At 46.3% G+C, this 15,195-nt stretch overlaps 2 protein-coding genes across 3 annotated transcripts in view; both read left to right on the top strand.

Annotated features, from left to right (window-relative positions):
- The window catches only part of LOC770883 (lipase member M-like), a 32,233-nt gene extending 26,082 nt beyond the window's left edge, over positions 1-6,151 (top strand). The window contains exons 9-11 of the mRNA XM_015278700.4: positions 480-551; positions 955-1,020; positions 1,364-6,151. Coding sequence (XP_015134186.2) covers positions 480-551; positions 955-1,020; positions 1,364-1,597 — 372 coding nt within the window. The 3' untranslated portion in view covers positions 1,598-6,151. The remainder of the gene's footprint in view (positions 1-479; positions 552-954; positions 1,021-1,363) is intronic.
- A 1,506-nt stretch (positions 6,152-7,657) lies between these two features.
- On the top strand, positions 7,658-15,091 carry LOC770870 (lipase member M-like). Of its 2 annotated transcripts, none has more exons than XM_015278699.4 (10): positions 7,658-7,739; positions 8,786-8,900; positions 10,156-10,273; positions 10,982-11,180; positions 12,380-12,489; positions 13,191-13,336; positions 13,490-13,636; positions 14,156-14,227; positions 14,373-14,438; positions 14,573-15,091. In XM_015278699.4, exons 2-10 carry the CDS (start codon positions 8,793-8,795, stop codon positions 14,804-14,806), a joined length of 1,200 nt encoding a protein of 399 aa, XP_015134185.2. In that variant the 5' UTR covers positions 7,658-7,739; positions 8,786-8,792; the 3' UTR covers positions 14,807-15,091. The 2 variants fall into 2 exon arrangements, with proteins under 2 accessions (XP_015134185.2, XP_015134183.2); XM_015278697.3 differs by lacking the exon at positions 7,658-7,739 and adding an exon at positions 7,861-7,938.
- The last annotated feature ends 104 nt before the right edge of the window (positions 15,092-15,195 follow it).

The raw sequence follows: 15,195 nt of genomic DNA, 5'->3' as shown, positions 1-15,195 counted from the left end.
CACATCATAGATCCCCAGAACAGAGACGGGGTGGGAGCTGGTCTATTATTTCTCAAGGAAAGTGTTGTTGTTATTCCTCAATTTCCCAAGCAGGGAGTGCTTGAGAAATAACAAGTAGAATACTGTGATGTGTTGCACGTTGTCTTTGCAACAGGATCTGGATTACAAGAGACAGATTTTTACCTTGATTTGAAACCACGTAGACTTGTAATGCGACCCAGCATCCCATGGAAGTTGCTAGGCTCACTGAAGGGAGCTCTGCAGCACACTTCATGCTGCTACCTGCAGTGTGGGTTTGCATGGCACAGGGTTGAGCTGTGCCTTCACAGAGATAAGACAAAGCACTCTGTGCAAATAAGAGCCCCAGGTAGCCTGTGTGAGTAACAGACTTGTTGTATGGCTACAGAACTGGGTCAAATGTATTTCTCATGAGATTTCCCTCTGCACAGAGAATAAATGTTTCCAATGGTTTCTTGCAGAGCCGCATAGATGTCTACTTGTCCCACTACCCTGATTCAACATCCCTAAAAAACATGTTACATTGGCGCCAGGTAACATTTCCTCCTGTTGAATGTGAGCAACCGGGGCTCACATTCTTCTCTCTAAGCTGCCAAGAATCTCTTCTCAGTACTCAGATATAACGCTTCATTACTTTCCCTGGGTCTTGGATGTAAGCTAGGTGAACTGTGCAGTTCTATGGCTTCTGTGTCCCAAAAGACAAGCCACCTCCCCAGGTCGTGCTGTCCACCCTGAGGCAAGATGGGAATTTGATACATGTCAATATCACTAGCGTTGTTCTGCTTCTGTTCTTTCATGCTCTTAATAGAATAAGCAACCACAAATAGCCTCTCAGTGATGTTGGAAGCTACCAGTTATCCTTCCTCACCTGCTTTTGTTTCTCTCATGGTCCCCTGTATTGCATGGAAAATTAACATAGCTCTCTTCCTCTTCTAGCTGTACCAAACAGGGGAATTCAAATACTATGATTATGGCAGTGACAACATGCTTTATTACAACCAGGTAAGAGAAATCTGTTCTCATTTGTCAGTTTAAAAAACAAAACAAAAATTCAAATGAAAGTACTGCTGTGACTGAGACCTGATTTTATGGGATTTATAGAATTTACCTTGTATGATCATATGGGATTGTACCTTTCTTACCCAAAGGGGTTGAATGATGCCATTCACTGATGACTTCTCCAACCTCTGGTAAAAAGCATGAGAGTTCAAGGCATAGTTATGACCTCCACTGATATGCCATTTATTGAGAGAGAAAGGAAATCCTAAGCAGCAATCAAGAGTACTTTGTGTTTTCAATCTGCCCGTGACATCCCAGACCTTAAGCAATGTTATTCATTTTCCAGAGCACGCCGCCCTTCTATGAGCTGGAAAACATGAAAGCACCACTTGCTGCATGGTTTGGTGGCAGAGACTGGATTTCTGCCCCTGAAGATGTAAATATAACGCTGCCTCGTATAACCAACGTGGCGTACAAGAAGTATATTCCTGAATTTGTCCACTTTGATTTCCTTTGGGGCATGCAAGTATACGAACAAATATACAAAGAAATTCTTGAACTGATGAAGAAGAATGCCTAGAGGTGGGACAGTGGCAGTAATTGCTGATTTCTCCTTTACCTTTGGGGGCTTCTTTACGTGAAAAAAAAAAGGGGGGGGGGGGGGGAAGGGAGGAATGGTTAATTAAGGTGCTGCAGTTGTTGTGGGTTTATATCAGTCTGGCAAGCAAGGAAAATTGACCAATCCAATGATCATAGAATTGTGTAGGATTTAAGTTAATTAAGTAGGTGGAGATCCTTGAAGGAGTTGGGCGTGGGCCTTGGACTCTGAGCCTTTCATGCTCATGGATCTCCAGACAGAAGCAATTTCTGTGGAGCTCCTGGCCAGTGCTGTGGGCTCTGGGTGTTCCCAGCTGCAAACAGCAGCACAGTAACTCTGCTCTGTTCTGGATGCTGATGTTTCACCAGCTGGGACCACTGCCCCAAGAAGCTAGAGGCTATCTGCCTGGTGACAGTTATAAGAGCTGGAAGACACTGATGCGGATAAGCCCAAACTTGATCATGTGCAACAGGGTTTTCAATAAGATCTACCAAGAAAGACCATTCTGCATCCTTTTAAGTACTATTCCCAAGGTACGGACCCAGGTGGAAATTCACTTCTGCTGAGTTTCAGGAAATGCTTTTGTCTTCCTCATGTGTGAGAGAGAAGAGTCTGGTGGAAGCCTATAATGAGTCTAACTCTGTTTTCAGCTTCTGGATTACACTCTGTAGTAAGATATTGATTAGGGGAGGAATTGTGAATTTGCCTGTTTGTATAATTATATTCTAAAAATATGTCTAGGAGCAAGCAGGGTAAAGGATAAGGCCCTTTTTCCACTTACATGTATTAAAATTAATAATAAAGTAAGAGAGAGTCCACTGGGCTCTGTGTGATTGTACTGCCTTAAGCCTCCGGAGGAACATGGAGATTTTCAGCATAGATCTCTTGCTGTATGTGGGTGAGGGACAAGGCAGGTTGCAGATGGCAGTCTGGAGGCTTAGAAAGGGTAAGGAGCACAACATGGCCACCCTCCAAAGGCAAACTGTGGGTCAGAGCAGCATGCTTTCTCCCAAGTATCTGGGAGGGGTAGGATGGGACTGCTGGTGCACAGTGCTTTTGGACAACTGCAGCAGTCTGTTAGAGTCTAAGGAAATCATCAAAAGTGTAAAGATGTTCACTTTCCATCCTTAGAGCTAGAACTGACCACAGAACAAACAGGACTGGTCAAGGTGATTTTGGAATGTAGGAATCAAGCTATAGGTTACATATTATCTATAGATTAATAGAACCATTGAATGGTTTGGCTTGAAGGACGTTACTGAATACCTAGCTACAAATCCTGCCATGGGCAGGGACATTTCCCACCTGGTTGCCCAGGACCACAACTAGCCTGGCCTTGAGACCCTCCAGGGATGGAGCATCCACAACTTTTCTGGGCAGCCTGTTCCAGGGCCTCACCATCCTCTGAGTAAAGCTTTTCTTCCTCATATCTAATCCAAATCTCCACACTTTTAGTTCAAAGCTGTTACCCCTTATCCCATCACTACAATCCCTGATAGATTCCCTCTCAAGGTTTCCTGTAGGCCCCTTTAGGTACTGGAGGGAGCTAAAGTGATTAGCTACCACACTTCTTATTTTTCTAATGACACCCTTTTCTGTGTAATTAGTTATTTAGTGCAGGGCTCCGCACTAAATAGAGCAGCATTCCTCCGGTAATGCATTGTGTTCATGCAATGAATATGCATGCAAATGCATGAAGAGTTTCTTATCCTTGCAAATAAACACGGAGACTTCTGAATAGCTTGTAAAAACTTATATCTTTTAATTAAAAAATTCTAAAGTTTTAAGTCTGAAAGTTCCTAAGAATTGCAGAGTTTCAGCTTTTCTTCTTTCTGTTTGGTCTTCAATGTTTCTTCCAATTCTGTATTCACCCAAGGCAAAGTTCATGTTGCACTGTTTTAATCCATTCCCATGGTGGAGTGTTCTGGTGAAATTCTTTCCAAACCAGGGTATGAAAGCTCCAGATGGAACTGGTACTTTGTTTGTTAAAGGTTCAGCAATTGCTAAACTGGCGCATTTTGAAAGAAAACAACAAATAATCAAGGTGCTTGCAACGTAAATACTGTGATGTTCTGTCATCTCAAATTGCCTCAGTCAATAAAAGGGTTTTCTGGAGAGCTGTGCTGGTCTTGCAGAGACTGGAGTCCTTGCTCATCTCAAGCCTGTTGTTTTGGGGCTGGAGTTTTCTTTCATAAGAACAAGGGCATCCAGGCACCTTAATCCCCATGTGAATGTCTTGAGACTGTTTATCCCCCATGTGTGGCCAAACATCAGTCATACACCCGCACACGTGAAGGATATTAGTCATGTAGCCACTGACTTAACCTTCCAGATGTTCTCAGGCAGAACAATCTGTGATCTGTTTATGTATGGCGTGAGAAGCAGGACGGGTTTAAAACTGTGTTACATCCCATTCAAAATACAGTAACTGCACCATATTTTATGGCCTATAATTTTCTATCCTCACCACAGTCAGTGTGAAAAAAGCAGCAGGCTCACATGCTTTGCTGTGTCCACGCAGAAGGCGTTTCATGCATCCATTCTGGCTTTAGGATTACAGAGGCACAGGCTTGAAATGGAGATGTGCTTTTGTAAGTAATCCTAGGATTGTTTTGGTATCTAATTTAAGCAACTCACTGATCTGTGGTGTTATTTAGAAACTAAATTTTACTGGGATTAATCTAGGACAGGCTTTCATCGAGTCGTGTCAGATGGTGCACTGCCTTTTCATGTTGTTTTGATCCTTAACAGCAAGCCTGAAAAACATCATCTGCAGTTACTGGCATTTCTGAGAAGATTCAGGTTTAATCTGAATCTTCTGAGAAGATTCAACTTATTCTCTTGAGGACATGTGTCTTTATTAACTTAGGAACCATGAGCAACTGTGTTATTTCCTATGTTATTTCCAAGACCGTTAGATAAGTGCTTGAAGACAGAGCGGGTAGTTGGTCTCCGAGACTTGTGCTTTTGTGTGTTGGTACTTCAGGCAGGTGGGAATTTTATGAGCCCATAAGAAGTCATGGTTAGCCAAAATCATGGTCAGGTATAACCATCTCCAACACTCTTCACCAGCCTGAGCAGGTCTCTGCTCCTGACTGCTGCAATTCGTCCCAGACTGTATTTGTGGGACGTTACTGCTTCCTGAATTGCCTTGATCCTAAGTTAGTCTTTTTCCATCAATTATTCATCAACAAAAAAGGTCCAAGAGCAAATTTGAAAAAATAGTATTTTAATAATATTACTAATTATTCAGTTTTCTGAAGTGTTCGGGTCTGTTCATGAACAGACAAATCTACTTCAGTTTTAAATATGCTTTAAAACCAACTGTACAATTAGTAACGATCAGAGAAGAGGTTCAGGGTTCTTCTGGGGTCACCCGAACACAGAATGAGGGGAAGAAAATAACTGAGAGAAATCCTGGGTAGTCGTATCAGAGTTATTTTGCAATAAGCCTTACAAAGCATGTATCCAATTGTTGATTCAGTTTCACTACAGTGTGTAAAATGATTGCACGAACAATTCTGGCAAGGTGTTGTGAAAATAATTCCCTATTTCATCAAGCCTGACTATGCAACTCTAGCATGGGTAGTGCCGCTACAAACTGTGCAATCAGAAATAATGGAGATATTGCAGTCTCATGGAGGGACTTTAAATGATGAGAGGTAGCACCAGATAAACGTGATTTTCCTTACCAGTTTTTTTGCTTGAGCAAGGTTCTTCAAGGCTACTGCCAGGGAATTATGTTTATCTGTCCATGCTTATACAGCAGTTGATGTTCCCTTGTTGCTAAAAACAGAATTATGATGCTGTTTTTCTGAGCTCAGGATGCCAGGACCAGATGTCAGCTAGTAAAGTATCTCCCTATTCGTGTTTGTTTACACTTATGCTTGTCAAGTGTCAACTTCAAGAAGGTACAACAAACACACTGGGCATATCACCTGGCAGCTTGCACGTGTGAAAGCATCAGCAGCATGAGAACAAGAGTTAGAGGAATGGCATGCACTGATTTCCAAGGACGTGACTAACAACAATCAAGCTGGTGAGAGCTGAGCAACACGTTTCTTGTTCTCATGTGCCACAGAGAAGGTGACTTGTTGGCAGAAGACATACACCTGACAACAGAACGGCAGCAGAGGGGATGCAGCACATCTCATGGGATGTTCCTGTTATCCTACGAGGAGGACAAGTTACAATCCCAAACAAGAAAATGAAAGATGCTCATCAGCAATGTTGTCTAATATTTACAAAACTTGAGTAAGATGCAGAGGCAAAATATCACACCACAATATCTTTCAAATCCTAAAAGATCTCAGATGTCTGTCCAAGAACAAGCTGATCTTGGGATCTAAGAGGAACCCAGAAGGCACACTGAGGACCCAACAGCTGGCAAACTTTGCCTTCCATGTCACATGCAGGTGACCTTGGCCAGAGCTCTTGGGCACACACATCTTGGCCCTGATGAGAATGAGAATGTGAGTGTATTGACTGGTTCCTTACTTGCTTAGGAAGTCAAATAAAATGTCTTCCTGTTTCTAACAGTCTTGCCTTTTCTTTCATTAGTTCCTACAACAGTACTGTACAAATGTCCCATAAGCATGATTATACAGTTTGATTTTAAGATGCCCATGACAGTCTACTTAATATTTGGTTATACACCCTGCCATGTATCAGGAGGCCCTGACACTGTAGGTTAACACCACTGATGATTCGCAGTTCTGCCAAATTGACACGCACAAGTGCCACGGCAGTGCTATTCTTTCCTATACTTGCACCTATGCACCAAAATGCCCAGCTCTGGTCTACCAACCTCAGAAACTACTAAAGGCTCCATTCTCAGTAAAAGGCTAGCTGCTCCTGGTTGAAAATTTCTCTCCCTCCTACCATAGATACGATAAGTACCAGTGCAAAATCTCATATCGCACCTCTAGCAATAGTTACTATTAGTATCTGGTACCTCCCCTGGATAGCTACTATCTAATGGAGGTAGAAGGCAACTAATTGTGGATGAAGTAGCTGACCATGCAAGTAAAATGCCTGTCTTGGTGCTGTGGAAGGAAACCAGAAGGTAAAGCAGAAAAAACACAAGCCATGTGGTGCTTTCTCCATCCACAGGGCATTTTAAAAAGTATTCTTGGATTATGCAATGGAACTGTCCTCTACACAAAGCCCATCTTATGTGGTGGGATGTTGGTGTGCACAGGTTGGGGAAGACATTTTAAAAGCCCAAATGAGACCCAGGGACAGAAGTAAGGTAATGAAACAGCAAAGGTACTGGTCACGCCTGCTGTGGGGAAGGTAGCACCCCCTCACACAGCTCCTTTATGTCAGCGGCTGAGCACTGAGAGAAAACTAGAGTCTAATGGATGGAATGACACGTGTGTTCTGTAGAAATGTGTCAGCTGAGAGTGCTTTACAACTCACAGGCTGTTCCTAAGCTGGTACGAACATCAGAAGTCAACTTAATCCTTGTCCATAAAATGTACACTTAAGCATAGCACATGCTAGCCAGCAGGTCTTTTAGACAGCTACCAAGCAGATACAGAAAGGCATAGGTTACAGCATCATGGGCTAAAGGTGGAGAAAGAGCACCATTGTTCTGTGCAATACACAGCACTTCAGTCAAACAGGCACTGCACAAACTCTCCTCTGCTGTGCAGTCCATCTGCAAGATGCTAAGGTTGGTGCTTTCCCAGGAAACACTGCAGAGGCTTTGCGAGTTGCCTGTGACAATGTCTCTCGGGCCTAAGGGGTTTTGTGGAGGCCACCTGGGACTGCCACCCTGTGTTTCCCGCTCAGGAAGCCAGAAAAACCTGCCCAGCCCCTGGAGTGCCTATCAAGAGGTCGGCATGCTGCTGTGGTCTTGCAAAGCTGCTAGACAGCTCAACATAACTGCCATTTGCTCCTGCTATCTTGAGTCCTCTGCTTGCCCTTGGAGCTCTCCTGGCATTCTCAAGAGTGCCTAGGAGATATGAAATGCTCCTTTCCAAATTAAACATTTTGACTTTGTTTTGTTTTGTTTTGTTTTGCAGATATCATGAGCTGAAGATGAAACTCCATGGCTCAAATTCCTTGCCACATCAGCCCGGCTTGCTTTTGAAGATGTAATTCCTTGCAAGCCCAAAAGGTATGATCATAAGACCAAGTAGAGGAAGTCATCAAAGATATGACCAGTGCTCACATCCCTTAATTGGAGGACACATGATGTAGCCCAGCACAGTGCCAATGTAAAAGGACTCTGACACAGAGCACTCTTTATTGCTGGTATTGATAGAGACACCATCACTCCCACCACAGCCTGATCATACAACAGCGGGTGCTGCCTGGTAATGTATTTTCCTCTGTATAATTCAGATTTGCATTGGAGCTATTCTGAGGGTGAAAAAGCATCAACTGCTTTTTTCTCAGTTGCTTGCTTCTTGTTATTACCATAGAAGCAGCTACTATGAACATTAGGACTATTTCAGAGGGCGGGTATGTCTCAAAGTGTGAGACCCACTGGGAGGAGGATGAAAGAAGGTAGCAAGTACCCAGATGGATGGTGAGAAGATCCGTGGCTCACACTATTAGGTAGAAGTTAAGCTCTAAATTCTAAGAGCCTGGCAAAGCATTAGAAATCTTACGTAATATTAACTGTGTGTTACAAATACATCTTTGCTCAGGGCAGGAATCTCTAAGGTAATCAAACTGTTCCTGTTTATTTCAAACTACGCTTATTTAATAAATATTCTTCCTAGAAATCTCTATAAGTTTTGGTTCATGGGACTTTGGGTCAGTAGTGGCTTCTGGGTACAAAAGCTAAGCAATAAGGAAATAGTGGAAGTATAGACATCTTCTCTTCATAGTGCAAACTCTTACTTAAAATGAATTCCCTTTATGTGGCATCTGTCCTGGCAGCAATTTCCATCATGTTAGTTCTTCAGTTATATCATCTTTTTACCATTAAAAGTTCAAAAATGGGTCTTGTTGCTGCTTGACCCAGTCTGTGTGGAGGAGCACAGGGAGCCCTGCATGGACTCTGGTGGGAGCTGAAACTGGGAATCGCCTCTGCTTTCCCACTGCAGCCTGTCATTTGTGGTCCTCAGACGCTAAGGGAGCTCAGCCCAGCAGAGCTAAGTAGGAACAGACATTCATAACAATGTTGTTAACAAATAGCAATGGTTCTTTACACAGGCACAAGATGCGGTTGTTGGTTGCAGTCCTGTTTTTGACGCAAGCAGCTGCAAACTCAGATGATGTCACCATGATGTGTCCAAAGAGTATAAATCCTGAGACATTCATGAACGTTGTAAGTCAGAAGAAGACTGGATATCCTCTCTGTCTGAACGTTTGTTGATATTTAACTGGGTGAGAGAGGGCCATGGAGGGATGCAGGGTGTGTGAAGAGGGCTGTGGTAGCTGTGTGTACTGGTTTTGTGGAGACACGTGGCATTGCACTGTCTCCATACCATCATTAACAAGCTCTGAATGAGTCCTCATCCTCTTTGCAAATTAAGTGCAATTAGTAGGCACAGGTTAGTTAGAGCCAGCAGCAGTCTGGATTGAATCTGACTTCTTCCTTGTAGGCAGAAAGTTCTGCATGTTCCTCTCTCCTTGTTCAAACACGTGGCATTCACTTGTGCCCCTTGACAAGGCAGGAGCTCCGCCACGAATTTAAAACTCCACTATTGAACCCAAAACCCAGTGCCAGCAGTACTTCACCGGGCACAGACCCACGAGCACACTGTGCTGAGGGTCTCACAGTGGGGTGGGGCGGGGGTCTCCACACAGATCCTGCTCCTAGCAGACCCAGCAACACAGCTCTGCAGGCTGCAGACTGAGACGGACCCAAGAGCCGAGCAGTGAAATTGCTGGAATTAAATTCCTCCAGCAACCACATTGAAAAGCAGGCATGGCAACCCAGAAGCAGGAGCACTGCTTGATTTCACCAGACTGAAACGTCCCAATCTGTTGAATTTTCAGTGTAGATAAAGCTGAGGTGAAGCCCTGTGAGTCCTGTGACAAACCACAGGAGGCCTTGGCAGCTGAGCCATCTCTGCAGGCTGGGTAGGCCTGCGACCTTATCTGCCCCACCAACTGGCCCAGAGCACAGCACAGCGTGTTTTGCTGCTAGTGCCAGGTGTCAGAAAACTCTTTTGTTTTCAGCCCTCACTTCCAGAGGAATCCGCATGCACATGCCATGCTCTGGCCTGCTGTATCCCGGCCCCAGGCCCAGATCCCCTTCTGTTCAGACAGGCCCACAGGCACCAGCACACAGAACATGTTGACCTACGTAGGCCTCACTGGTTGACATTTTCCTGCAGTAGAAGTGTTTAAGTAGGATAACTTTCTGGAAGCACACCTCAGGTGAAAGATTTTTTCCCAACAACAGGTTTCTGAGTCCTTTTGGCTAGAGAGAGTGAAGACAGTGAGGATAGTGATACTTGGTGTGGAGACATCTCTCCATGCTGTTCTCCCTGTTTGGCAGGGGCATCCCAGCTGCCGAGGGATGCGCTCTGTGTTGACTGAATGTCCCACCTTGTTTTGTTTTGTATTTTTCCCAGAGCCAAATGATCTGCTACAGAATGTACCCCAGCGAGGAGTATGAAATCCTGACTCGCGACGGTTACTATGTCAGACTGAACAGAATTCCTCATGGGAGAGAATATCCTAGGAACACAGGTGTGGCTCTATTTGGCAAGGAAGCCAGCAAACAGGTGTAACCTCTCAGACGTACTGTTTGATTTTTGGGTGGCCCTCTATGGAGCCACAAGTTGGATCCCTTCCAGCTCAGGATATTCTGTGATTCATTGGTTCTATGATTCTAACTAGCAGCTACCTGAGATCCAGGTGAAGGGATGAACCTTATTGGGCCACTAATGAAAAAAAAAACACAAATCCATGGCCCTTCCCCAATTTGCAGTCAAGGCTTTAGCAGCCAGCACGGGAAAGCATGCACACAGCACAGGAACCTCTGTTGTTATCAAGCAGCAACTCAGTTTAAAGGCTCAAAGGATGCAGACGTATCTAAAGAAAGCTCCTCATTTAATTTTTCCCCTGTAATTTTGTGTCTTTGAGATCTGTACCACCTCAGTGATAAACCTGTAGGTCTGAGAGTATGTGGTTGCCACGGTCTGTCTGTGTCTGCAGTGCTGACCTCATAGAGATGAGCACGTGGGACCTGAAAGGCTTGGGAGAGATGTCAGCAGCTCTTCAGCCTGAGCCAATCACAAGACAACTACAGCCAAGATTTCTTAATGTCCTTGTTTCGATGCCCTCTCTCCAGGCAATACAAATTCGTATTGCACGTGCTCTGACAGTGCTAAAAGGAGGCTACAGTAGTCTGAGGAATTCTGGTTCAATTAAACATGCTATTTCTTTCACAACTAGGCCCCAGACCTGTCATGTTTCTTCAGCATGGGATATTTGGTGAAGGCAGCAACTGGGTTGAAAATCTGGCTAACAACAGCCTTGGCTTCATACTAGCAGACTCTGGCTACGATGTGTGGCTGGGAAACAGTCGGGGAACACTCTGTTCCCGAAGACACCAGCATCTTTCCCCTGACCAGACTGAATTCTGGGATTTCAGGTAGGCTGGAGTGGATTACAAAAGCTGGCAAACTCTCCTGTGTGTCACCCACCTCTAGGCAGAGGTGGATGCCTCCACATGGGCAAGTCAGAGCATCTAGTCCCATGCATGGCCACCCCCAGACCTCCCAGAGGAGCCTGAAGGCAGGGAGGCTGGAAGCACCTGTGCAGACCTGCCTGGTGACATGGTGCCAGCAACTGCAGCCTCCATGGGTCTCCACCCTGCAGAATCCAGGCCTCCCTGCAGATGTCCCAGGCCAATCCTCCCAGTAAGGGGTCTGCAAGTGGCAATCTCTCCCCTCTCTTCTAGATGTAGTCCCCAGCAATGAGGAGGGTGGGTTGGTGAAAGGGCTACACATGGCCTCCTTCACACACTGGGTACTCTCTGGGAAGCTGTTCCTTCCTGCTTGGTCTCCTCCTGCTTGGGACACCTCTCCCATTCCTAGCACAAGAAGTAATGGTCTTAAGTTGTGCCAGGGGACGTTCAGGTTGGATATTAGATTCTCAGAAAGACTGGTGAGGTATTGGAACAGGCTGCCTGGAGAGGTGGAGGAGTCACCATCCCTGGAAGTGTTCAAGAAATGTAGAGATGTGGCACTGAAGGACATGGTTTGGTTGTCGTGGTGCGGATGGGTTGATGGTTGGACAAGATGGTTTTAGAGGTATTTTCCAACCTTAACGATTTCAATGGTTCTATGATTCCTCTGAAATAGACAGCACATAGGTCTGGGAAGTGAGTTTTCCTTCTGCTCAGAAACAGTCTGAGGAGGTAAGGAGTCATTTTAAGCTGCTACTGCCTGCCCAGCACTTGTCTCCAGACTTATAAATATGCTTGCAGTAGAAAAGCTAAGGATGTAGCACTACACCATGCTAAAAGGCACACGAGCAGGACCCCCTGTCTCTGGCATCCTGCTCTGCAGAGCTAGATCTTGATCTGCAGAGCTGTTGTGCACTGCAACTGAAATGCTGTATTGTATTGATGGCCAGGCTCTGCAAATTCCTAACAATGGTTAGGGGAGGACTAAGCCTTCTCAATGAAGGATGAGGCCATGGCAGGAGAGATGCCTTTGGACTGTGTGTAGCGTCACCCACCTCAGGGCTCTCCTTGATCATGGGAACTTTCTGTTGGGAAACTACCTTCAGATGTCAAGCTCTTCTGTACATACACCTTGTAACTCATGCTCTGTCCCTGTATTGCAGCTTCCATGAAATGGCCATATATGACCTCCCAGCAATGATCAACTTTGTCCTGCAGAAGACTGGCCAGAAGCAGCTGTATTATGTGGGCTACTCTCAGGGTGCCACTATCGGTGTGTTAGAAGGGGTTGGGCACCACCCTTCTCTCTAAAACAGGGAAGGTGTTGCCTGGACCACCTCGAAAATATTCATTTTGCCATTTGTAAGCAGAAAGTGCAGGGAGGTCCTACCTGTGTGAGTGACCAAGCAGGCATGCAAGGACATCTCAGAGGTCCCTTGCAACACAACATCAGTGCTCTCCACAAAGGAGAAATGGGAGGAGCAGCGTGTTCCTACAGCAGTAGGAAAGAGCTTGGTGACCGCAGTCAGGCCCTGAAAAGCAAATTCCAGCCTAGAAAGCTGGGTTGCAGTGCTCTGCACCAAACACGAGTGCATTTTGCATGGAGTTCAAGCATGTGCACCCCAATCACAGTGCTTTTTTCCACCAGCTAGGCCAGCACGGGTATGAGGTGACCTAAGGGACAATGGAAATAGCCACTGGGAGGTGACACAACTGTTCTTGTCTCCTTGTGAACGGGGCAGGATGTCCCATTAGTGCTAGTCATTAAAGTGCTTTGTCAGTCACAGGAATAAAAATGTTATCTCCTTCTGGCTAGCACTAACACTGAACAAAAAGTTCAGAGGCACAAATTCCAGATTCCTAATTCAGACTAATGTCAGCTAAATAGACGTAGGCAGCAGGTCCAGGCAAACCCTTGGGCTAAGCATCTGAACAAAATCCAACAAGTCTCAGATTGTTTTTCTGTTTTCTCAGCATTCATAGCATTTTCATCCATGCCAGAACTGGCTCAGAAAATCAAAACTTTTTTTGCCCTGGCTCCTATAGTGACAATGAAGCACGTCAAAAGTCCTGTATTGAAAATGTCGTTCCTTCTTAACGAAAAGCCTGATATGCTTCAGGTATGAGATCCATCCCTACTCTAACCCTCTGAATGCTAGAAATGGGACGCAGTCCCCAGGCCATCTGAAACAGCAGAAAGCAGCTGACTGCCACAGATGTAATAGCCTGGGAAGGGAAATGTAAGAAGCTACCTTCACCCTTTGCTTCCCCAGATCCTACTGGGCAAGACAGATGCCTCACTGAGGATGAGGAAGCTGTGGAGATTTCTTCCCAACCTGTGCAGTCATTCGCTCCTGCACAAGCCCTGTGCCAACCTCTTGTTCCTGCTGGGTGGCTTCAATGAGAAGAACCTCAACATGGTGCGTCCATCCATCTGTCTGGCACTCAAAGGGAGGCTCTCAGCAAGGTCTGGAGGCCCACAAGTGTTCACCACGGACCTGTGCATGGTCACGGGGCTGGGCTGGGTGTCCTTCAGGACATGGGCTCTGAGACAGCCTCTCGTGGGGACATTCTCTCACAGGAACATATGGTGTCCTTCCCTGGGGATTGGAGACCTCTGGTTTCAGGGAAGGATGGCTGCTCATGGTAGTGGCAAGCCTAATGCCGCTGACCTGGCAGTTGTCATCTACTAGCTCTAAAGGAAGGGAGGTTTGGTAGGACATGGGGAACGCTGAGGCTAAATGTTGCTAACAGCTTGTTTCTTCTTCCAGAGTTGTATAAGAGCAATTGATTTTTAAGGGAAATTATGTTTGTGAACCTGACCCAACTGTCTAGGCAGCACAACTCATGAGAGGCTGCTGGAAATCACAATCTGGCAAACATTGTCCCTGTTCCTATCTACCTGCAAGCAATGATATCTTGAGTGTGTTTCCCTGCAGAGCCGGCTAGATGTGTACACAGCCCACTATCCTGATGGCACATCTGTCAAAAACATAATACACTGGGCCCAGGTATGTCCCCTAAATGGCTTCACCCCTTGGCTGGTCCCTGAACCTGGTGTCTCCAGGTGTGAGTGATCAGCACACGCTGGTGCTAGCAACTTGTGAGGGAGGAAAGGGATAAAATGGAGCCTGCATGGTTATCCTTTCCCCCCAGGTGAAGACATCGGGAGAGTTTAAAGCTTTCGACTACGGCAGCAAAAACCAAGCCGTCTACCACCAGGTGGGGGTTGTGGTGCTGGTGTACGGGACATCTGCAGCCAAACCTGCAGCCAGGCTCACACCAAAGCCTGTCCTGGGAGCTGTGGGGATAGGTGAGCCTGTAGGGTTTCCCTGATGGTTCTCACATCTCTCCAGGAGAAGCCTCCCTACTACCAGTTGGAGAAGATGCCTGTGCCCACGGCAGTGTGGTCAGGCGGTAAGGATTGGGTAGCAGACCAGAGGGATGTCCTCCTGCTGCTGCCACGCATCTCCCGCCTCATCTCCTACGTGCACATCATCGATTGGAACCACTGGGACTTCATCTGGGGCCTGGACGGCCCCGGGCGCCTCTACAGCAGCATCATGGCCATGGTGAAAAGGTTCCAATAGGGCAAGGCCCAGCTCAGCAGTGCCCCGAGGAAGCTTGGGGGGATGTGAGCAGCCCCCAGTAGTGGGACACTGGGGATGGCTAAGCTAAACTTTCCGGGCTACATCAGGGGTTCTGGTTGGGGCTGTGGCCCTGCTCATGTCCAGAGGCTCAGGTGGGGTGTGGAGAACCCATCTTCACCAGGGCCAGGTGACAGCTCCTCCGCTCTGCAGCGGTGCTTTGCATGTTCCCAAGCCGCTGAAAAACGTGCAGAAACATGCTACTCCCTCCCCCTTCCCCCCCCCCCCCCCCCCCCCAAAAAAAAACCAAACCAGCTACAAAACACAACAGAAATAAGAACTTGAAGGGGATTTCTTGTGCACTGTCGGAGCTCAGTGCCGGGGTGAGAGTT

This window comes from Gallus gallus, chromosome 6 (genome assembly GCF_016699485.2).
Source record: "Gallus gallus isolate bGalGal1 chromosome 6, bGalGal1.mat.broiler.GRCg7b, whole genome shotgun sequence".
In the NCBI taxonomy this organism is placed as follows: domain Eukaryota; kingdom Metazoa; phylum Chordata; class Aves; order Galliformes; family Phasianidae; genus Gallus; species Gallus gallus.
Note: the sequence above shows the minus strand (reverse complement) of the source record. Positions and strands in the feature narration are given on the sequence as shown.